General features: G+C 36.0%; 1 protein-coding gene across 1 annotated transcript in view; it reads right to left on the bottom strand.

The window, feature by feature from the left end:
• Window positions 1-25,508, bottom strand: part of CNKSR2 (connector enhancer of kinase suppressor of Ras 2) — a 196,807-nt gene that overhangs the window by 110,791 nt on the left and 60,508 nt on the right. The window contains exons 7-9 of the mRNA XM_026846267.1: window positions 25,309-25,368; window positions 20,419-20,487; window positions 3,949-4,095 (exon numbers count right to left, since the gene is read on the bottom strand). Of these exons, the coding sequence (XP_026702068.1) occupies window positions 3,949-4,095; window positions 20,419-20,487; window positions 25,309-25,368 (276 nt within the window). The remainder of the gene's footprint in view (window positions 1-3,948; window positions 4,096-20,418; window positions 20,488-25,308; window positions 25,369-25,508) is intronic.

The raw sequence follows: 25,508 nt of genomic DNA, 5'->3' as shown, positions 1-25,508 counted from the left end.
TCTGTACTGATTGACTGGAATTAATGCACTTGTAAATACAAACTCATTATGTAATGCTGCATAGCATAGCCATAGGCTAATTGTATTATTTTAATGTACATCAAGCCATTCAATATCGGTTTCAGGATTGCTACACAGGATGCATAATTCTTCTTTCTTTCTTTCCCTAACATTTCACATTTATTCTAAGGATAAGAGTATCTGTGAAAAGAATGAATATACTGTATTTCTGCTAAAAGAAAAAAACACCCAATGAATTAAGCAATAATTATGTAGACTGTGTTTAACTCCTAATTCATGGCAAGACTGAACATTCCTTACAAGAAGAATTTATGCCAATTAGTAACCTAATAATATCTGAATGATCTAAAAGAATTTTCCACACTCGGACACCATGAACGTTTGGTTGGCATATGGCTAATCTAGATCACTAACAGTGGACAGTAAATTCTTAAAAATTTCATTATCAGAATGCATAATTTCATTACCAGGATGCCCTGTCACTCACACACCAAACTGCTCGATACACTGGTAGTACCTGCATACTGCCTGAACTGTAAGATTCATCTAGCACTTTCCCAGCTTACAGATATACTTAGTATCTCTCCATTAAATCTAGGTTTTCATGTAGCTGCAAATGGCAAACTTCATGTTCTTACATACAATTATTGACTAAACAAGCAGAATGCAATTTACCAATAATACCTCAACATTATTCATTTTCAGCTAAAATTAAGTTTTGAAGGCTCTCAATTAAAACATTCCAATGTAAATCTCAGTGTAAATGAGTCTCTTAATTTAATTCACCGAAACATTTACCTTCTACATTTGCTGCAACAGCTGTTAAACATATTCATTGGTGGGGTGCATACAAAAACTCGGTCTCTGATCTTCTGTCAGCCTCCTCACGTTAGGGCAAACTTCCACCTTCCCACCTGACTCATTGCAATTTGATTAGGATGTGACACCGCATTCTTCCTCTGTTCACTCCATTTGTAGAACCAAAAAACCCACAGCAGCTAATTTGCAGATACTAATTCCCATTTTATCAGAATTTCATCCCCATATCTTATTCTAGAGCCTTTTGAGTATTTTGCTCAAATTTTGTACTTTGACAGAATTATTACTGAGTCATAATTTCCTTATACCTTGTCTGTTGAATAATACATATGGTTCAATTAACTTAGCTCTGGGATGACAGCACAGATATAACATTCTCAATTATTTCATGACATCCTGATATAGGAAAACAAGTTATAATCATTTTCTCTGCTTCCAAAGGTGATGCTTTTCTTTTTTTTTGGTAGTTGCTATAACTTTCCCCAACTCCTCTCACACTATCTTCCAAGATTCTACTAAAAAACAGTACCCCTTACATGAATCAGGAACATAAGAAATTTCAGAACAGCCATAGGGCTAATTGCAATTACAAAATTTACAGCTTTTCTGAAGACATTTTTTTCCAGAAATTTTGGAAGTAAATTCTGTTAAATAAACATAATTTCTTCATATTTTAATAGCTATAAAATTATACAGCACTCCGACTGCTTTTTCTGCTTGTTATTTATCAAACATACAGTACTGATTTCACATTTAGTCTACATTTAAACTTTAACATCCGTTGACTTTAACATCTGTTCACCTCCGATCTGCATAAATTAACAACAGAAATCTCCACATTATGCAGCTTCTGAAGTTTGTCTTCACCCTGGAGCTTTTATGACACTCAAGCTACTTAAGAAAACTGTTGTTTCTCACACTAAAATAATAAATTACAACAGACACACATAGGCACACTGCACATGTAAGTGTTGAATGAGGTTCTGGCCTTTTCCTGGTGTCATATTTGATAAAATCAGAACAATATCATCATGATACCAGAACTGTATCTCTAGTGTTTAACAGTATGCCTATCTGTACTTATCTTAGCCTTAAAAATATTCATTTTTTCTATGCTATTAGCAAAAAAAACCACACCAAAACCAATACTCCTATTATGTCCCCCCCCACCAGTGATTATAGAAAACCTGTATCTAGGGTCAGTCTTTTAATAATGTAGATAATCTACACCTGAGCTAGCTGCGCAAGGTCCAATTCACCTCATCTCAAGATAGATCAATCTAAATAAAATGGGCCATCATGAATGAACCGGTAGCTGTTATGTATGTTCACTAGCCAAGGGCAGTAAAAATGAGAAACCTGAATATGTAGATATGTACACAGCAGATATCTAAACACAGAACAGCTGAGTAACACCCTAGTACCTCTATTGAACTAAGGATGCTGTGATGCAAATCAGAGTCAAGTAAAGCACACTAAAAGATGACTGCATTTTTGTTTCTGGAAGTGAGTGTGGAGTTTCAAGCAGGCCCACAACTTTAGCTCATAACTGCACTGTAAAAGGACCACAGGAATTCTCACTTTCCTACTGAACTTAAGTTTAAATGGTGGAAATTGGTTTCTGTCCAATTTCTTCCCATTCTTTTGAAGTAGCCTGTTTTGATTTCATTGCTTATTTGCTATTGTCTGTATTAATTGCCCATGTCCGAAACTTTTGTTACGTGGTCTTCACTGTAATTATTCCAGTGGCAAATGATAAAGGAAAGCAAAAAAGAATATTTAGGAGAATGACCCAATTCACCCAAAGAAATACCAAACCCACCCAAAGAAGATTTAGACTGAAAGCATTTGACCCCATTTAAAGCAATGATGTACATTTTTCATTTGTATTTATATTCTTACTAAAGCTATGATAAAAGTGCAGCTTTCAAGTATGGACATTCATACACTCATGCATACAGATTTGCAATTTTATGTTCAGACACCGATAAGATATTTTCGGTTGAAAGTTTTCTGTCACATGTCTAGTCAGTTCTTTATATATGAAAGACCAAGATCTCTCAATCATTTAAAGAGTTTCAAAGACAATGATGTATTTAACCATTATAAAATATTTTATATATATACATATCTGAAAGAAGTTCTTCATGGCATTAGTCCTTTTCATGAATCTCAATATTTTAATTGGCAATGACCACAGCTACTGGCAGTGGCATTTCCATATCTCATTTTCCTTATGCCTGAACTTTGCAGATGTCTTTTCTCTCTCAAATGTCCTTAATTTTAAATTAGGCTTTTTTATTGTGATAATAAAAATGTCCAGAAGAATGCATTCTTTATGCAAAGAAAATAAATTTCTAAACATTATTCTATCTGAACTGAACGAAAACAGTGATTATTTGTCAGTTCCATCTGTTGGTTACACGCTTTCATCAGCCTGGACATAACTTTTATTTCCTAGAGTAATCCATCACAGTGACATTTTATCCTAGAGTGAAACACGAAAGCTTTAATGAAACCATTCCATGGTCTTCAGCACATTGCAGGCTTACTAAAATGAAAGGCCCAGCCAGAAATCCTGTGCTACACCTCCTTATGTACAAGGGTTCAATCTCAAGGACAACTTTGGCATGATTATAACTTTATTTAAATGAGGAAATTTTGATGGCCAAGCAGTTTATTGAATAAAATCACATTATAAATTTTCCTGTAACTCCATGATTGATCAACCCAAGAAATCAAGATCTTTTCCTCCTCTCTTTCTTTGAAGTTACACTGCACTGAGAACTTAACAAGAAGTCAAATTAAAATTTATCAGTTTCTGAAGTATGTTTATTTCCCCTTAGCTAGAAAAGTTATCTGGGGCTACTTTTCTGCACTGCAAAACACTGGGATGATTGATCACTTCTTAACTTCAAAATGTTCTACTAACAGGTTTAATTTCAATTGAGCCTATGAGAACAAACTGCAGAGAAATCATTTCAGAAACAATTTTTCAAAGTATACAAGAGTAAATCCATATGCTGCTGAGATGAAGCACAATAAAGCATCATTGAGATAATCTATAGTTAAAATGATGGTGTATGACTTATGATTAAGCTTCATTACCTGCAGAGCAAGGGGCTTCCATCTCATATTTTTCAGTAAAGCTGGTGCTGAGGTAAGCATGCTCTGAGGTCGCTTTTTCAAAGTTAAGATAACACCACTCGGATCCTCTCGTAGTGCATTCACCAAATTTTTCAACTGCCACCCCACCTGGTAACCAGTAAAATCATTACAATAAAATTGAGGTACAGTATTCAATATGTAATGTTCCCTTTTTAAATAAGATCAGTAAAATAACACAATAGGAGTGTATATATATATTAAAGGATATTAACTCTAGAAATGTCAAAAATAAATTACTGCATAAAAATCACGTAAACTAAAATAATTATTATAATGCATTAAGATGGATATGCATCATTTCAGGTTTAGAATTAATAAACTACTGTTATTCCACTGTAAATGCACAATTAGATCTCAATGAGTTTTCAAAATTAGCTCTGGTACATAAGACTTTAGAGACCGAAAAGTTAAAGAGCCCTGGCTTCTGCATTGACAGTTCAATTCAAAACTGAGCATTTTTTACTTCATGGTTACTATTTTAAGTCCACTAACCACATGTAGCCATACTACTTCTACTCCTAGCAGCTTATGCAAGCACAAACCAGTTCAGAAAATCTTCTACTCTTCACATTGCTATAAGAAAATCAGAATCACAAGGCTTTTTTTTTAAAATAGTACTTTCTTCATGATGATTTCAGAAACAAATACAGTAAATTAATGACAGAAATGTAGTCTAGCCACCACTTGACTATTAGCCCAAAGTAAAATTCTCCTAATTGAATTACAGATCTTGAAATAGTCTAAAATTAAGAACTTGACTAACATGGAAAGCAACACATCTTCATAAATGCAGGATAGATTTTTCTGAATCATTCACTTCACATTTTTGAAAAAAGTACTTATATTAAAACAGTACAACTCATGACAGCAGTTTTCAGTCCAAATAATGCCTGATTTTAGATATCTATCCTGAAACGCTTTCAGATATTCAATCTTTGTATTTTCAAGTTTGGCACCTAGAGTCACAACACACAGAATCATACATCTCTTGAAAATCTTGGCCTGTAAACTGAGAAAGTGACTATTTCTGTAAACCTGACAGCTTTTCTACCTTTTTCTCTCTCTCCCTAAACAATCAAGTACATTTTCCTGTAGAACTTGCACAAGAACTATGTTAAGAATAAAATTATCCAATTGAGAAGTGAAATTCTTACTGAAAAAGCATCTAGAACTCTGAAGTGATAAGGTAACATCATGGTAAAAAGGCTACTTTATATCATGTCAATACATTTGACAAAAATCAGGAAGGCAATGTGATGAAAGAGAACACAGATGTTCCTTATCATTGGTATAGTGCAATATGACACAAATATATACATGTAACACCTGTGTTTAAGCAAGGTAATCACACATAGGTTATTGCTACTTTTTTTTACCTTATTCCCTATTACCTCAAAACTCACTTTGTTTGCTTAATATCACTTATTTTAAGAGCTGATACTCCCATATGAGCATGTCACTTAAGTCAGCAATAATGCCTACCAACAACGCTGAATCACAGACATGGTTCAAACCTCACCACTCTTCCTCAGCTACTGTGAACCTACATGTCCTGTTTTCACCACAGAAAAGTTCATTATATCCAGGATGCATTTCTACAGAGATATTATTATAAACAAAGAAACGGGGTACTGACAACATGCAACTTTGGAATATTTTCCAGCTTCAAAGGAAAACTTCGAAGCATGCTAGAATTCTTATTTTCAGTCCAATGTACTAGGCATACAGCTATTATACTTTGACTAAAATGAAACATGAACGTAACCAACTTCAGTTCAATTCCCACATCCTGGTAAAGTCTCTATTCTGTTTCGACAGTATCTAAATGAAGTCTCTGTAAGTCCAAGTTTTGTGTCTTAGTATTATAATTTTATGAAAAAATACCTCTCTATTTATAATACTGTTTTCCTATTCTGAGAGACTTCCATCGCTGCTTAGAAACAATATATTCCCCATAGTTCCATAATGTCACTGGTCCATAATGTCAATGTTTTGCTACCCAAAAGAAGGAATTTAAAGCCTACAGTTCATGTAAGGTCCCTCTGTACGTAAGCTACTGTACACTTTAATTCCCTAATGTAATAACTGAAGACAGATTTCCAGAGAGAAATCCTTCTGCTGAATAAAGGAGCACAGGGAGCCTTGAGGAGAACATGATGCAGCCCCAGTTACAGAGTCAGGATATAAAATTCTTGCCATTTAAGTTGATAGGATGCTGCATGCAAAAGCTGTGCTTTAGAGCCATCTGTTTCTCACTGAAATAGTCAGAGGAATATAAATAAAATTGGGGTTTTTTTGGTTATGCTAGCAGTTTTAAAATTATTTTAAATGCACTTTCATACTTTGTAGAGATAAACTGTATCGTGTATTTCAACTATGCCTTACACTGCAATAAATGGGAGATTATCTAGTCTCTTTATGAGAATTAGAGGGATTAGAGAAAAAAAATCACTTCAAAGCACTAAATCTGATGTATTTAATTTAGAAGCTCATGAATATAAACAATTTAACTTATTTTTTCACAGGAAAATTCTGAGTTTACTATAAATTTAAATTAAGATCATCCTGTTTTACTTAGTTCCCTGACAGAAGTTTTCTGGCTGGTTCAGACAGTCCTTGGTTGCTTCTCACATTTTGAATAGAAATGACTAAATTGGCCTAAGAGGAACAAGCCACATAAGAGGGCTGTCAACAATATATTGAAGGAAATTGATGTCCATGTAGGAGGCATGCTTTTCAGCTGCCACATAGTTTAAATCCCATCAAAATTCATATTGACACAGACTAAACAGAAGCAATCTTATTTGAGGAGGTCAGGTTGGAAAGAGAAAAAGGCAGTGAATATACCTAGAACTGAAAACAGTTTTCCATAAAGCCACTTCAGTGACATGTAATGTACACTTCCTTTTAAGTATGATTTGAATTTATTCTCTCTAATCTCTCCTCCGGATCTTGTCCTTTCTCATTACCACCACCACAGTTATCAATTCTCAACTTCTAATCATCAATTTTTTTGGGCAGAGCTTTCAAAGTCCCTACCATATCCTTTATCCTGCTCATGTACTGCAAAAATGGACAGTAATAAGAAAGTTTCATTACTGGTTTGAAAATTCAGTAGGTAAGAGGATTATAGTAGCAGACAACTTTATTTACATTAAAACCTGAGCAATTACTTCTTAAAACAATGCACTATGCTGACCAGGCACCCATTTTTAAGGGCCAAGCGAGTTACTGTTGCTTGCTTTAAAATAAATTTATATTGTTAAACCAAGTGCCATCAACAAGCAGTAGTCAGGAGATGTCTCTTTAGTGGCACCCTAAGCCCAGTGTTGGGTTTTGCTGTGCAGTGCCTGAATCATTCCCAGCTGCCAGTGCAGCCCATGGCCGAGCACAGGGAGGGGCGAGGGCAGCAGAGGGCAGCCCGCAGGTTGGGTGCCATGCACAGGCACAACGCAGCCAGTCCCTGGGTAATGCTGGGAGCCCTGGAGGAAGTGTGCCTGCTGCATGGGTGCAGGTCTGGGTGCCTGAGGGAACACAGGGTACCTTGTGGAAAAGTGAAGCTTGGAGCAGGACAGGCCACAGGGTTTTTCTGGTGAGGAAGAAGGAGGACTATGGACTCAAAGAGCAGCAAGGGAAGGTGAGCAGGGCATGCAAAGATAGGGGAACTAAAGGAAGAAGGAGAGGAGAGCCAGGAAGCACCCTAGGGGTGCCCTGAGTTGGTTCAGCGAGATTACAGCACCTTTGCTGGAGGAGTCTACTGCCAAAGTAAAGGAGGGATAGAAAGGGTAGTCCATGTCCATGCCACACCAAGGCCAGATGAACAGTGCTGCTGGGGGTGATGCAAGAAGGGACATTACCTTCCCAAAGGGGAGGGCAACACTGTGCCAGGAGAAGCGAGCCTGCAGGCAGGGTGCCTGCAACAGCAGCATCAGGCCACCTCCAAATTTCTCATCTCATCCCACTACTGCATGCCCAGAGGTTGTGGCCAGGCTGACAAGCCTCACCAGAGTGCCTCAGAGACACTTGGGGCCACCCAGCTTGCTTTGGCAGGGCAAGATGGGCATGTGAGAGCCCTGTGCAGCTGCACCCAGCTCCAACACATCCTCTTCATCTGCCCTGCCTCTCCCCCTCACCTCCCACTGGCTTCTCCTCCACCTGGAATATCCCAGCAACTATTACCCCAAAGAGAAGAAAGAAACTTTAGCAGGGTATGCTGTTAGAGGTCTGCTCCCCTAACCACCACCTGGGAAAAGAAGATAACCCTGAGCAAGATGAGACATATTTTAAAAGACCCCAATGTTTCTTAGGCTTGCAGCAAGCACATCTGGATGACAATATTACAGTGGTCTAAAATGGAACTTTTATTTTGAATTCCTACTCCAAATTGCCAAGAACTTTAACATTTTAAACTATTAAAAAGTTGCTCTTAAAGTAATGGCTTTTTTTTTTTTCTCCAGATGAATCTAGTGCCTCCTTTATGACAAGCTTAGAAAATTGGTATTAATCTTGCCTTTTTCTGAAAGCAAGCATGACCATTCATTGAATCATTTTTTTCTGTTTTGTTTGGGGTTTTTTTTGTTGGCTTTTTTTGTTGTGTTTTGGGGTTTTTTTACATGGCCACACCCAGGACAGTATTCCCAAACTCCTGTACTCATTCATGATTTCTGAGTACTGCTGTATGTTATGAGCCAGAGAGGAGCTCTGTAAAATATTAACATGCAGGCAGCTCAAATACAATTGGATGGACCTAAACCAAGTATTTTTAGGATGCTACAAGATCCAGGACTAAATAACCTACAGTCTGAAAAATCTAGCACATGTATCCCAGAGAAACCATAGAACAGCTGCATCATTTAAAAACAGCGTGTGAATTTAATACACATTGAAAATACATCATCTAGAGTGTAGAATTATAGCCAAATGATAAATAGAACAGACTCCCTATTTTTACAGGCGTATTCCTGTTCAAAGGGTCACCAGAGTCCCATGAAAGTTAATGACAGTTTTCTGCTTCCGTGAAATTTTTTTTTTCCCCAGTTACAGTTATTCTTTCCTGACTTGCAGATTTGTAAAAGGGAAAAGTAGTAATATCTTTACACTTTTGAAGAAAAAGTAGTATCTTCCTAATAAATAAACCTGCAAAGACATGTGTTATTTTCTAGCTAAGAAAATACGCAAAATCCACTTGCGTTTAATTTTTAAAAGTTACTGGAATGGGGAGATAATAAAAATTCTTATTCTTTCAATGTTGCCTGTTATAAGTGGCATGCAGCCAGAGCTCTTTGACTTATCAACCATTTTAAGCTTTTACTTATTTTTCAGCTAAAAAAAAAAATATCAAATTTCTAGGAGAAAAGTGTATTTAAATTAAGAAATGGGTATATTTTTAAGAATTTCCATATCTAACACCCATCTTACATTTTATAAATAAAAACTAGTGCCTAAGAACAAAAACCCAACACTGCACTTCGAATCACTTTGTATGAAACCTACCATTTGTTAAGCAAGTCAGAATACAACAAGAAACTATCTGGCATCCTGCTGTGAAATTAACAGATTGATTTCCATGAACCCTGGCCAGAAATGAGGATGGTCAGCTGGCAGCCTTCTGAAACAAGTATGTTAGTGGCAAGCATCTCCTTCCCTTTCCTCAGCTGCAGATGCCTGAAAAGGCTAAAATATAATGAAAGGCCATAGGTCTTCCGCCTCCAGAAAACATTACTGGATGAGGAACCACAGAAGGATGTTTACAACATGGACTACCACAGAGATGAAAGCTGTATCTGTATGCAGTAGAAGAAGCAGTGTCAGGAGAGTAGCAGATGCCTTTCAGGGATTTATCCAGCTTCTTTAGCTAGCATGATAATGACCATCCATGCTTACATAACAGTTTTTTCCCAAAGAAGAGAGGTTAATAATATAGTGATTGCATATGCTACAATTCTAATTAAAGAGTATCCTGGCTATATTATTTAAATAAATGCAATTTTAATCCAATGTTAAAGTCAGTTCTGTGAATCCTTAGAATGTCACTTATCACACCACACTCTATTGTTGTCCAAAGTCACAACAACAGTTTTTATGGAAAGTACATTAAAGAAAATCACATATTTTACTTGAAAAAATCCTGATGCTTCACTAAAACTTCTGCTTACTATCACGAAACTATGAAATAAGTAATTTTTATATTCATTTTTGGCTAAAGTTCTCAATTAAGAGACTTTCTCAAGAATTGAGAGCTGAATACAGAAGTTATTGCTCTCATTAAGGTGCTCTAATCACATTTCCCTGTCAGAAAACATATCTGATCCAGAGCCTAACTTCTGACTGATTTCATTACCTTGCTCTTTTAGGTACTTGCACAGCTCAGTTCCACCATAATTCAACAAACTTCACAAATGTTAGTAACGTGACTACAGAGCACCTCAGTAATGGAGACAAGCATCTGTTTTATCCATGGGGGAACCAAAACTTGAATTGTCCAAGGACACAGAATCAGTTCTGTGTTGAAGCTTGGACACTGTTTAATAACAATGCTTACTTTTCACTTTTGTCTGATACAATCAATTTTCAGTTTAGAGCTATCTCACTGTTTTGCTTTTGAGTCATTGCTAGCAACATCCTAGAACAAATAAATGAGTGTATTTGTTGGGAACAGCAAAGACTCCAACTTTATGGGTTGATTATATCCTATTTTACAGATTTGAGTTCAGTGACTAGGTACAATTTTCAAGGAAAAAGGGTCTCATTTCCCTATTTCAGGGTATGGCTCTAAAAATGGGGTTGATTTCACATTGCTCAGTTTTGGTGTACCTCTGAAATTTTAAGCATTTTCCATCACTTGGGTACCTGCTCTTCCCCACAGTGACTGTCTGCCTCCAGTGCAATGACTGTAAGGCATCTCTCTCTTCAACCAAGAGTACAGATAACCAGAAGAGTCAGGTACTGTCAATTTGGAGGGTATTCATCCAGCCTTCCATCCACTTGAGGAATGTGGATCTCAGCATTATTTAGCCTCAGCTGGACTAAACTCAGTCTTTCAAACCCTAGAGGGGTGTCTCAAGCACCAAGATGTGCATGATTTCAGGTTAAAGGCCTTCTCTGAAGGCAAGACACTGTGCTGATAGGAATACATGAATACAAAGTCCAGTCATACAACAGGCCAAGAAACTATCAGGTCCCTGTGTTTGGAGTAGAGAAACAAGGATTCTGGTCACAATTCCCAGCAACCACTTTTTTGTGCAATACAAATGCAGTACAAACTACACACATACTACAGGGAACAGTCTGAAAGCCACGTTGTGATGAGCAGGCCCTACCTCCTCTTCAGCAAGGGCACAGACATTTAAACTATTAAGAATAAAGATGCTGCCACCAGTGTCTTCACTTGTCCTAATTTTCAGGAGCTTCCAGAGAATGCATGGAGAACCCAGGTACCCACCTCCATTTCAGTGGACAGGTCCCAGCAAAGGACAGACCTCCAGTGCCTGAGACATTTCAGCATCCCTGGGTAGCCACAGATGAGTGCTAAAAAACCTTAAGTGCTGATAAATGTCTAAGCAGGTTCAGAGAGTTGGTGGTACGAGCCAAAGGCTCAAGCAGGATTTAGGCAACTAAATCACATCCAGTTTCTCACGGACTAAGCTGCAGTATGGATGTGGGTGGCCTCATCCTTCCTTGTGGGAATAGCCAAATTCTCCATATTTCACACAGCATAAGGAACATGCTCCTTGGGAGTAATCCTACAGTATTAACACACTACAGCCACATCTGCCTTACAGTAACTCATTTGTGGTGCTGTGTGTTTCATCTCACAATGGGAATTTGAGGGGGGTGTGTGTAAATTGCATATTCTCATATTTAAATTCCAAAAATGGTTGTCCTGGAATTAAAATAATAAATATATATATAAACCTACAGGCACACACACACATATATAAATGATTGTGTTTCAGATTAAACTTACATTATCACAACTTAATATTTTAGAATTATTCCAGTGAACTAGTAATTCCAGCAGCCTTTGACACCCCTCTCTTTTCAATGTATAAATAAACTACCTGAGATCCCCAGCTGCACCGCAGCTAAATAGTGCTGCTATCCTTGAAACATCTGTTTCTTGAGACTGAATTTGTATAGTGAAAATAAGTTAACATGTGCACAAAGAAGTTGTAAAAATATCCTTAAAGGTCACTAATAACCAAGTAAACTGGAAAAAAACCCACAAAATCCGAAAAGCCTTTAACTGAGTTGAAAACTTATACAGCATCACTTAGCAAAAGAAGGACAGGGGTAGGGAGTTAAAATAAATTGTTATAATAAAGCAATAATTATTTAGCCATGAGTTCTTATTTTGTTCATTCCATTTTACTGCTATTAAAATAATCAGCCATAGACAATGTAGGGTGTTCAAGCCACTGAGGTTTTCTTAGCCAGTACTGAGGGGTTTTTAAATAAAAATTTACATATTAAAAGTACATCTACTCAAATCAGGCATAGAATTTCCTCGCTTTAGTTTTTCCTCCCTCATGACACAGCATTAACTTGCTTTTCTTACTGTTTTGATCTACTTTTACAACAACTATCACTGCCTTACACTTCCCTACAATTACCTCCTAACTTCATCAGCATAAGATAATGAATTATGCAACAGATGATCAGGCTGGAACCTGAAGATCAGCTGTGTAATTTACACAGCTGCTACCTGCACAAAGCACAGAGGTATTCAAAACTACTGAATCTAGTACATGGTCCAGGCTGTGTACAACTGCAAGTATCAGCCAATTAATTTGCACAGCTTTCCTTTTTTTCTCCTTACCTTTCATCTCCTTCTCTACAGTGTACTTCAATTTTCAGAAACTTCCGTAAAAAGGAATATTTTTAGCTGAAGAACAATATTTATCTTTCTTTCCAAATACACATACCTGAACCTGCACTACAGTAAGTCTTTTAATCTGTTCTTAAGAGTCAAAAGAGTAATATAATCTGTATTCTGTTATATAGGCACCAAAATAGTTAACAGTAGAAACTTTCAATTGTATTTATTATCTGCTACAGGGGCATAAAACTTATGCTCTAATCATATATTTCACACATCAGAGACTAAGAAATTCAGAAGAATTATTTTAACTGCAGAATTTATAGTATTCTCATTATCAAGAACATACTGTTAACATTTTTAAATTGCTATTTAAATTGTCTCCAAATACAAATTATACCAAGATTAGTAGTCAGTAGCAACTACTATGAGAGTATGAAAATAATTTCTATCAGGAATATATGCAAAAGGTTTTTGGCAGCATACTGTCTTTCAATATTTCTGTTGGAAATATTAATATCATTTACAGCACCTCCTAAAGGACTTATTTTTCCTATAAAAAAACCACTACCAGATGGGAAAATAAAAAAGCAAAACATAAAACAACTGTACAAAATAAATAAAATTAAAATGCATCATCTCCCAGTACATTCTGTGTAGATAGATGTATTTACCAATTAGATCACATGAATACTTCATAGAATACTGCAGCAGTTTTTAGTAGATACACCTTTAGGAGTATGGTCATAAGTATAGCTTGTAGAAAAATACTTGATTTGGCTACAGACTCAGTAACTTGGTTATCACCAGCAGTGAAACTATGAAGGCCCACCAATGACATCCACAGAAAAAATCAACAGATACTGCAGCAGAATTCTTACTACTGCTTCTAAAAAAGACATTGGTGCCTTCAAAGTCAGGCCAGGTGTGTATTCCCAAACTGTAGCCAGTGTTCACAGAGCACTCTGTCACCAATTACAAAAGAACTCTTTTTTCCCCAAATAAAAATAATGGAAGAACTCAGTAGTCTGCTGAATGGTTATTCACATATGCTCATCTAAGCACATGAGTAAACTACCAGGACTCAATGATAATAGAGCTGCCCATTTTGGGGTACAGCCAGGACTAACCAAAAAACCCCCAAAATTCTATGTTTTTGAGTGAGCTGTAGGACATAGCAAATGGCAACAGATGACCAAGACCACAATCACCTGGCAGGGAATACTTCTAGCAATACAGCGTATGGCCAACGAGCCCATGTCTCAGTCATATGAGAGGATGTAAATCTCCTGTTGTGCCAGATTCTTCTGTTACTTCCTGAAAGGACTTCTATACTAATCTGAACCTCTCAATGTTTGACTGTTACACAGCTCCATCCACAGCATACCAGTCCCACAAATGAGGCTTAACATGCCCAGCATGCATTCTTCAAGTGCTGTAGTGCACCATAACTGCAGCAGAGGGTCAGGATCAGGTGCTCTGGAGCACAGATCAAAGAGCATGCTAAAAGTGGGATGTCAGTGCCCAGGTCACAGGACCAAATCTGCCACTCACAAAGCCTGAGGCAGTAAGGAGTAGTTTCCACAACCACTTGTGACTTATGAGTGACCCTGCCAAGTGTTCCATTTCCATTTTGGGGTAGTGTCAACCAGGTTTAATGCCATCAGCTAAACCAAGCAGGTTGACTTCAAATTAATGTAGACAACTTACACAGTTAAGCTCTGTTACTATCTAGGAGACATCTGCTGAAAGGCAGCATAGTGTGGCTTTCTGCTGCAACTGAACTAATTCCACTGGCTGGTGACACAAGTGTGTAGTTAAATGTGAACATTTCACATGATATGAACAAAGAGGAATTGTTTAAAGTTTGGCAGAAACATGAAGCAGCATGGGCTTGTCAAGCTTATGCTGCTCTAACACAGATGCAATGATGATTTGCTAGAGGATTTGTCCTGCCAGTTAGAAGCGCAAGTGGTTGCCCACACTGACACAGCATGCTATTTACATAAAAATAAGCCTGTGCTCATCAAAGTGGTGTGTTTCACACATCAGCTCCAAACAAGACCCAGAGATCAATGGAAAACAGATTTCATGGACAACAGCATCCAGCTTCTTGCTGCAGAAATGACAGGAGAGTCCTTGCCCATTCAAACTCCAAATTCAAGTGGAGCATTTCTCAAAACAGAGATACTTTATCCATGGAGCTGCTGCCGGTGACCTCCATTAATTTTATTTTTCCAAATACTTAATTTGAAAAATATTTGTGGAAAATTAAAAAGAAATCTATCTAAATACACACACATCCACTTTCCTAACTCGTTAAAAGACTAACTCCTACCTCCTCTTCAGAGTACCTGAGAATCCTTTCTCCTTGGAGAGTATTCCTTGGAAAGCACAACATAATTCAACTGCATTTGTCAAATTTGTCAAGTTGTTTCTCTATTTCATTTATACTCATGTAAAAACATTTGCACTCACCATGAGGAAACAAAAGATAATCTTCCCTCACACATTTCTTTTCTGCAATATCACACTTCCCTGATGTAAGGGATATGAAATAATATATTTCTGCGTGTATTTTCACATCTGTGTAGATAAGAGATCATAAATAACACCATATAATCTCAATACAAATTCCACGTTAAAGGGAATTGCAAATTCACAAGAAGATTTTTCAGAGGATCATGACAATTTAGTTCCTTTATCAGTATTACACAATACTTGTAGAGACTGTAAAGAAAGAATAAAGAATTAAATTGAAATTTTTAGAGGGTATTTGGAGAACAGACTACATTTGACAAAATCAAGGTATGATCCTCATATCCTGACAAACTACAGAGAGTTCAGGACAGAGCCCTGCAGAGTTAGGTTATTTCCATAAAGACTTACATTAACATCTCTGTATAGACCTATAAAGCTTTTAGATGTAAATCCCACCTACCTTCAAAATTAAGCATTCATGTTAACATGTACTGAACCACTATAAACAGAGAAAATCCAAGGAATTTGAAAGGATTAAAATAATGATTGGGAAGCTATTACTTTATCTCCTCTTCCATAAAAACACACACACAACAGCAACAGAAGGAAGCTGAGCACAAGGCATGTTTCTTTTAAACTTCTATGATCTTACTGCATTTTTTTTTTCAAGTCAAGCATCATAAGAGAATAAAAATATTATTGTAAATGAAAGATGTTGTTAATGGAAGTTGTTGTACAAAGTGTCAAACATAATGTCAAAATCTCGTACTGACACTGCTGTTCCCTCCCTTATACTCTTCCAGCCCACTTCCCCACTGAGTCTCTAGAAATACCATTTCCTTCAAAGCCAAGTTAATAAGGCCTTAAATGAAATATCTGTGTTCAAATAAACCTAGCTTGGATCTGAAACAGATCCTGCGAAACTGCAAAAAAACTGAATAAACACCAATACTTGCAACATCATTTTTCTACTTACAGGTGTTTTGTTTTGTTTTTCCCCAAATAAGACGATATCCACTGCAAACTCCATTGTGAATGCATACACTCTAGAGATTCATATGCACCTCAAGTTCAGCATTTCCTATTAGCTGCAATTTGCAAGTTCCCCACGAACCTGAGAGGTTCTGTGGAAGTTGTATTCTTCTCGGTAATTGTACAGTGAATCTCAAAAACCTGTTCCTTACTTTTTATAAACAAAAATTAAGTTAGGATAAAGATCTAGAATGGTATCATACCCTTAAGTGTCTTCTCTTGCAGAGACGCAAGGTATGATCTTGTAAATGTATCCATCATGATTCAGAGGAATTTTAGCAAAATCTCCTCAAAGTTTTTGTACTATACATAGAAAAATAATTCCAGTAACTCAATTCTGTGGACTTGGTTTGGTACACAAGAGCCCACAGGAGTTTCCACAGTAAGGACAATGCCATATAAAAGCTAGGTGTTATCTACATCCTACATGATACCAAAAAAATCCAACTTCTGTGGTAACTTATAGGTGTTAAAGACATTAAATATACCAGTGTATATATGAAACATATTGATAACTGATCATATTTGCCTATTTGGCCAAATTAAACGTTTTTTCTGTCATCTCTATTTACCTATGTTCTGATGAGGTTTAGTCAACAAATACAAATTTTGGGAATCCACATGTCTATCATGTTATATCATACTTGTATTAAGTCCACAAGTCATATCATACTTGTATTAGAAATTTATGCAACATGGCAAAAATATCTCCAAACTAAAGAAGATATGCATAGGAGATAACACATGAACTGCCTGTTAGTCAAGAATCCTACACAATTCTGAGTCTATACCTCCTTGTTTTCTGATTGGAATATTTTCTTTACTGCTTTACCACTGATGCAACCAGAAAGAGTACTGTAAACAGTAATAATTCATGTAAACAATAATATTGTTTGCTGCACTTTCAGTTGGTTAAAAGGAGGACTATCTTGAGGCAAAATACACTCTTGAATTATATATGGGCAGAAACATGAGTACTGCAGTACAGCGCAAATTCTGAATCGCATGAATGAATTTTTTTGTTTGTTTACATTGAAAATATTTTAGACAGACAGGCTTTTAGAGGAGATTAAGGAAGGAATTTACAGGTAAGTTTAAGAGAAGACAGTGCCTAAATCCTTTGAATTTTAATGGGGGCGTCATGCCTCTTAGTTACATAGCTATTTAAAAAAAACCCTCTATTCCGTAAGACAAAACTGACACAGAAGATTCACATAATTATTTAACCCCAACCAACCACAATTTAAAGGACTATTTTCTGAACAGTAACTTTTTACTGACTTTAGGCTTAATCTTATCATTTTTTTATTTTAAAAATTCAGAAGATATTTACATTCCAGATATCCTGCCAGCAACAAGTGGAATACATCCTGCTACGCATGTTTTCTATCAACACAGCAAAAGATCAGGGTAATAATTTGAAATCCTTTGATTTCACTGTCAAACAAAGTACTATGAAGATTAAGTATCATTACAAGCAAACAGAGGATGTCAATAGAGAATTTAAAACTATTTGCCACTCAGTACTAGGACATGTATAAGAAAAATCAATATAAGTCAGTTAACTATTTTCCTACTTTGTTATGCTGCTTACTTGAAAGCCAGTGGACTTTCTGAAAGAACAGCCTTTTCATAATTATCAAAATGTGGTTCTTGTAAAAAGTGTTAGCTAACAAGTTGGATTTTTTAAATAATTGTGTGGACTTCTCTTCCCCATATTTATATTCATTCTTTGAAATATATAGTACTGAAAGCCGGGAATGAACTTCACTTCGACAAACAGAATACACTGAACTAACTGAACAAAATAATAAAAATAAGTTCTTACTCTAAAACAAATTTAAATTTACAATTAGATTTTTTTTTCTGGATTTTGATTCTCCAATTACAAGACACCACCTAAATAACAGTTAATTTTTTTAAAAATTTAGTCATAGTTATTTTTATAGTCAATAATGTCACAAGGAGAAAGCTGAAATATAGATCCTGCATTTTCAACTGGTAAGCAGTATATGAAGTGTGAAAAAAATCAATAAACAGAAAAGACAAAATGCAATATATTCAGAATTCTTTATCTCTGAAGTAAGAATTACTGTAAGGAATACCTCTTTACCCCAGAAAAAACAGATTCCTAGAAGTGGACAGTAAATTCCTTATGACAGAGGCCAGAGTACAAAAGGACTGACTTAGACTCTTGCCAAAAGAAATAAAAAGATTAAAACCATGCTGCATTATCTATAGAAAATATTAACTATTTGAGCTGTATAAATTGTAAAGTGAATGAAGTGCACCATTGTAAAGGTAATATGCAAGGTGCTATCACACTTCTAAGAGAATGCTAATTGACGCTCACTGTGGAAAAGTGACATTAAAATACAAGGAAGTTACGTGCATATAGTATCAATGATGCCAATTATTTTATTATACTGTTGATGCAACAAAGCAAGAGCATATGTAAACGTGTGATTTAGTCTGTTACTATATAACCTTTACACCAAATGTTACTGTTGAAAAATTAAATTAAGTTTGTCTTGGCTCCCTTGGTCCTTTAACCTAGAATGACAATCAACTCTTTTTTCCCGTACATCTCAAAATGCCTAGCTTCACTGATGAAAAAGCAAAAACAACCAAATCCTACATTTAAAATTCCACCCAACTAGGTAAGAATCTTAAGGCTTGTCAAAATGTTTTTATTATTAGTGCTAGGAGTAAGAATCTGATCTTCTGTCAAATAAATGCAGTGTAGATGTGCCAAGAAAACTAGAATAAATACCTAAGTTGATTGGAAATTTTCAAGTTGACAAGGCAACTTTGCTACATAGCAGCATCAGAATTTGCTGGAAAAACTAGCTAGTGTAGGGACTGAATGTTGATGTGCTTCTTCAGATGTGTATATATTTTTATAGCCAGAATAATAATGTTCTACAATTTTTTTTCATATTAAATTGATGTCATAAGCTTTCTTAGTGCAGAAAAATAAGTCATCAATTTTACATGTAGGTAATCATGGGATACAATACTTATAAATAATCTATATGGCCAAAAAAAGTATTAAAATTCACCCTGATCTCCTTGGATTTATCAAATTACATTGCAGAGCTCAAAAGATAGTTTCTCATCAGTTAAGTTCCACGTATGTACAGTATAGTTGATGTCAAACTTAGCTGGAGGGTATACTGAGATATTATACTAATTTGTGCAGGGGAGTTGATATGATGTACAATGACCTAAAGCTACGAGTGGAACCCCATGGGGAATGAATAAACACACTTTTAACAAATGACTGATGTATTGATAATGGCGATTGAGGACTTTTTTCTGTCAGTTAAATTGCTTGCAAGGACACATGTAATTAATACCATATATTGACTTTCATTACCTTATACTCTGGGAAAAAAAAAAAAAAATTGCTTTCTATACTGACAGCCTGCCCTTTTCTGTTACCAAGCCTTACCTTAGAAAAGGTAATATTATTTTAACTGTTCACCAATCCTAAATAAAATTGCCAGGATCTAACATGCATCTGTTCACACAAAGATCAATTTACATTGTATTAGTTTACTTGCCCATCATATCTGAAAGATTTGTTTCATCTTAACTTTCCAGGTTTATAATTCTGTATTTAAATTAAGCTAAACACCCTAGGCACACTATGGGAATTTTATGTGCTTTTGTTCTCAAAAACCATGTTCTACACATCCCAATAGGTTTGGAAAGCAGGAAGTTTTCCAGCTTCCAGGAAGTAATCTTGATCTTAAAGCCACAGGGCAAAACATTTCCAACTCCCTGCATCACTTCAACCCAAACCTTCCATTACACTAAAACTATTTATTAATAGAGCATGGGTAAATAGAAAACACCCTAACATATCTATCAAGCCACAGATATTTAGTCTAATTTGATACCTGCAGTAATACTCAGAGGACTTAAGAACTACGTGGTTTCAGAAGAGAAAAGGAATATTTAGATGTTAGAATAAGTAATGATTTATAAAAACACATTCTTCTACACATTTCTTCACATACTGATGTGCCATGACACCTCTATCTCCAATTGACACAGAACATAATTATACATACCACAGTTTGGTGGTTAACTTGAATCACTTCATCCCCAGCATGGATTTTCTTGCACCGATCTGCAGGTGACTGAATTTAAAATAAAAGAGATGATAAAGAATACAGTTCTTACTGGTCATCATCTCTCTTTCAGCAGTATGATTGCTAAGCTATGTAAATCAGGTTAGATTGATAATGACATTCTACTGTGAAATAAAGAATTAAAGAAATATTTAATAAATCAATTAATTGTTGTTGGAGAAAAATATTCTGTACTATTGTACACAATGCAATCAAATATTAAGAAAGGTATGAGGGTTTTTGGTTTGTTGTTTTTGTTTTTTTTTTTTTATTGCAGGGTAATTGAGTCCTAATGACTTCTTTTTAATTTCATTCTGCCAAAAGAGTGCTTCAATCTGCCTGACATCTCTTAAGCTTTGAAAGTCAATCTTTGGCTGAATTTTGAACCTATCAAAACTAATTGGCAATTCCTCATAAAGAAATTTCACAACATTGCCTTTGTTTTCTACAGTGTTTTAATATGTTGCAGTGAACTTTGGTAAATTACTGTTTGTCAAAGGGTACACAAGGAAAGAGGATTAGGTTAGGTACCAGATAGGAAGATCATATAAGTTACATGGTAACTTAGTTTCTCAGTCATTATTATGGTGAAAGAAATGCAAACAGCATCAAAATCCTACAAAGATCACACTTTCAAAAAGTAAAGTAGTTTTGTTCTTTGCTTTTGCCTTAAAAAACCCCCACCTCAACAACAGTAAAAAAAATTCCAAACAAAAAACCCCGACCTTCCCCCATAAAAGTGGCATCCTCCAAAAACTTTCCCTTCTTCTGTCTTCTATATTTACAGTATACCAACTTTTTTCTCAAGGAAATACCCCTATGTTTAGAGGAAAATAAATTCCTTTTTTTCATAGTGACAACATTTTGATTTTTCTCTCAATACTGTGGCTGCCAGCCTATGAAAGCACTTAAATCAACTTAAAGGTAGAAGGTGAGACTGACAGTTTGGAAAAAAAAACAAGCTGCACAGGGGTAGGTTTGCAAAAAGCTGCTATGAATTTTACAGAAAGGAACGAAATTTAATTCATTTTCAGGTGAGAGACCAGGTCATCTAGAGAATAGGCCTGAAATGTGGACTGTTTGTAATAATCTATGTACTCCATTCCCATTCAAAATAAAAGTCCCGTAGCTATGCCATGATTTTCTAGTACAATTGCACATAATTCATGGCTTAAGTTAAGGATAGTGTTTAAATGGAAGATATCCAAGAGAAACATGAGGCTGAAAGAAGGGTCAGTCATGACTCAGTCCTAAGAGACACTGCTCAGAACATCCTAAATTAATCTGGGCTGGTAAAGGTGTAATTTTATTTACATAAATAACAGCAACCTTGACTTTCTGGCATTACTTCAGCATTAAAGGTGTTGGCTGAGTGACTTGGGGAAAATTTCAACACTAGTGATCATGTTCTAACAATCTGTCTTCTGCCTGCCATTTCACTACTCACACTTACTCATTAATACCTCTAACAATATTTATAATCCTCCTATGTAATACTGCTTTTTTAGCTCAGATGTAGTTACACCTAAGATTTTCAAAATGTAAATCCAAGTGAATCTTGTGTCATTACCCTTGAACTCTATAGGACTTTATTACTATACAAACTTTCTCTTATATTGACCTCAGCACTTGCAGCCTAAATCTTGACAAAACAGATGTTTTGTGTAGCAGTTTCCCAAGCCAGTAAAATATGATCTGAGAATCTTTAAATTGGAAAAGTCTACATTAAAAAAACTCATTGCAATTGTACCTCGAATACACTGTGAGGTGAAGTAAAAATCATTTAGAAAGGAGGCTCAAGGCTGTGGTCTTATGAAGAGGTGGCAACTCTTGTTCCTTATTGCTTTTTCCTCCCAAGTAAAAGATACAGACCTTGCTGTAAAGAAATCGTATCTTTTATCATCAGTATTTAAGGAAAACAGAGGATAACAGAGGAAAATTAAGCTTTTTTTTTTTTTTTTTTTTTTTTTTTTTTTTTTTTTTTTTTATTAAACAAAAGATCCATTTATGAAGTCCTGCCAGGAGGAACAAAGTGTGTCACATCACAAATATATCTTCATTAGCTGGTACCTTCAGTTCAACAGGGAGTTGAACAACAGATGGAAGTACCAGTTGTTGAGGGTCACACATCAATACCATACAAGATATTCATAATCTGTTTAGGATTTATTCTTCAGAATAGATTTAGCTTTGTCCTTTAGGCTAAATGTTGTCTTTGTTCCATTCTGCCAGTATACCCACACTGTTAAAGACCAGTTCAGACCCACTGGAGCACATCTGCTCCATGTCCAGAGTGGAGATTTTGGTGTTATTTCTTCTGAAAGGCCTCTCTTCCCTGAGATCTAAGAGCATCACACAAACTCAACCAGTGCACCATAACTGGGGAAACTGGGAGCACCCCCTTCAAAGTTACACTCCTGCTGGAGATGCACTGCATGCTACTACTTTAGAAAATAATCTTTTCTATGGGAAAACCAATTACAAAATGGCCTTATTTGAAAAATACTTTTGTGTGTGTGTGAATTAAAAGAATCTCTCAAACATGGTCTAAAAGCGCTACTCAACAAGAAAGCTGTAATCTCTTGCTGGACAAATACACCCTTTACTTCCAAACAAAAGAGATAAGATGTGAACCAGAAAGCTCAGCTTGCTCTAATGCTCCAGGACCACCAGAGAGAAGCTCTTACAGGGCAGTGACCTGTAAGGAACCCTGATCTCTCACAGTTCGTTTCAGAGCTCAGCTGCTTTGAACTGCAGGGCTGATATGTTGGGAGAGATGATTCCTAATTCTGCACAGTGAGATCCAAACTCTAATGGCCTTTGTAGCTGGACATCAAACATGTCAAATGGCAAACAGAAAAAGCAAACTGTGGATACAAAAACTACTCCGTTATATTAATGTGGCTAGCATTGCCATGCTACTATGTTTATTAAAAAGACAAGTGCTTCTCTGTGATCTTTCACAAAAGCATCAGTCAAAAAGTCTGCCAATGTCTCACTTGAAGGAGAGGAAACAAAAAGAAAAAGGCCACAAAATTTTGTTCAAAGCGAAGAGAATTTGGATTCTTACTGCTTCCTAGAAGTTAAATTGTATCACAAATAGAAAACACGTCAACATCAACAGGTGAGATCAGATCTGCACCATCATAACCTTGCTCTGGTCATGCTGCTGAGGTGTTTCTCCTCCCATCTACCAGAATCATATATTTTTTTTTGTTTGTTTTGTGTTTGTTTGTTTGTTTGTTTGTTTTTGTTAAAGGAAGCAGCTAGCAACTGTGTGCTTAAAAGCAGGAGACACCTTACTTTCTCTAAAGCGTTACTCATTCTCACAAATGTTTTAAAACACAACAGCTTTTTCCCCTAGATAGCACACTGCAGTTTCTTGATCTGCTGTGAGCACCTCCAGGGTGTTACAGGGAGTGAAAGTCAGTAATGACAGCAGAAAAGTCATCACAACTGAAGCTTCCTGACATGGCTTTAAATTATATTCATGTATCACAAAAGATAAGAGTTTTGAGGGAATGCATTAAAATTTTATTTTTATCTTTGCCCCTGGGAAATTAAATTCAATATTAGTAAGTCATGGAGGGAAATGGTTCTCTTTTTAATCTGAGAGAAATTCAACTGTAAAAACCATCCTCTTGCATATATTTTTTAGATTAAGCTCAACTATGGTTCTGTTGGTTTTGTCTGTTTTTGATAATTGCACCAATTATATCTGTAGCTGTAGGTCTGACTCCCTAGAATTTTGATTTTAATGTTGAAATTCATTGTGTTTTCCTTATTCTGACACAAGTGGCATTCACACAAGTTCTACAACAGTTATTATCTACCAGGTATAACTCATGGATTTCCTGCCTTCAGCAGAAGAAAACAGAAAGAAGAAAGGCTTCAGATTGCATCTCCTCTGAAGGGATGAAAACAATATTCCTATTTTATTGAGATGTTAACACAACCACACTGCAGATCTGATGCAGCAGCTGTAAATACCATGTAGGCAGTTTGCACTTTCCACAGCAAGACACGGTAGCAGGATAAAACAAACATTTCTGACAGCTTCATTTTAAGAAAATGCCATCAAGATCTTCAAAACGAATTGCCTAAACCATTATGGAACAGTTCAGTGTTGTTTAGTGCTTGTTCCATGTTCACTGAAGATTATGGATAGAAGCCTTTACCCCCAAAATTATAATTTTGCTCACTTTCCAGCATACAGCCACTCTCTAAATATGGTATACAAGAAAAGGAGGTTGTATGTCAAAGGCATTTCAGAAGTAATCTGTTATGTTTTGCTTGCTGTTTAATATCTTCAGTGGGAATCAGTACACTGGTAACAAGTGCTCCTTTCTATAGGCATTACTCAGAAGTTCATGCGGAAATATATGGTTATTTGTCAATGTGAAGGGATGTCCTCATTTCCATGCATTTATTTTTTACAAAATAAAGCTTGATAGGTAGAAAATATAAAAGCTGTTTGTCTAATACTGCAACAATCTCCAGCATATCAGCCTATACATAAGAAAGACATTTATCTTTTATTCACAGAGCAAAGTAACTCCAAGACAGCTACTTCCTATCAACGTCAGCATTTTAGGCATCTTGCAAGAACAAATCAAAACTGATTCTCCTGGTCCTCAACTGGGAACAACTCTTTCAATTCTGAGGTAAACAAGCACAAGCGTTTCTGCTGTCCAACATGCTACTGGTCCTCAACAGCCAACTAGCACAATTTTGCAAGCAAAATGTAGTCTATAGCAGAAGGAAAGCATAAACCACAGGTAAGGTCAAAAAGGCTTCCAGGCCTGAACATACAGTATTAACAATACTTACATTTTCTGTTGTTCCAGTAATTACATGGAGACCATCATATGTTGATTTAATGTACATACCCTAAGAAAAAGACATCATGGGAAAGAATTTTTAAAGTGTTTCACAAACCATCACCATCCAAACATAACTTGCATATCTCTAAAAGAAAACCATTTTTTTTATCTCCTTTCTTTTCTTTTTTTTTTTTTTTTTTTTTTTTA

The sequence above is a fragment of the Athene cunicularia genome (assembly GCF_003259725.1).
Source record: "Athene cunicularia isolate RWA chromosome 1 unlocalized genomic scaffold, athCun1 chr1_part1, whole genome shotgun sequence".
Classification (NCBI taxonomy): Eukaryota; Metazoa; Chordata; class Aves; order Strigiformes; family Strigidae; genus Athene; species Athene cunicularia.
The sequence above is the reverse complement of the archived record's forward strand: the minus strand, read 5'-3'. Positions and strand labels throughout refer to the sequence as shown.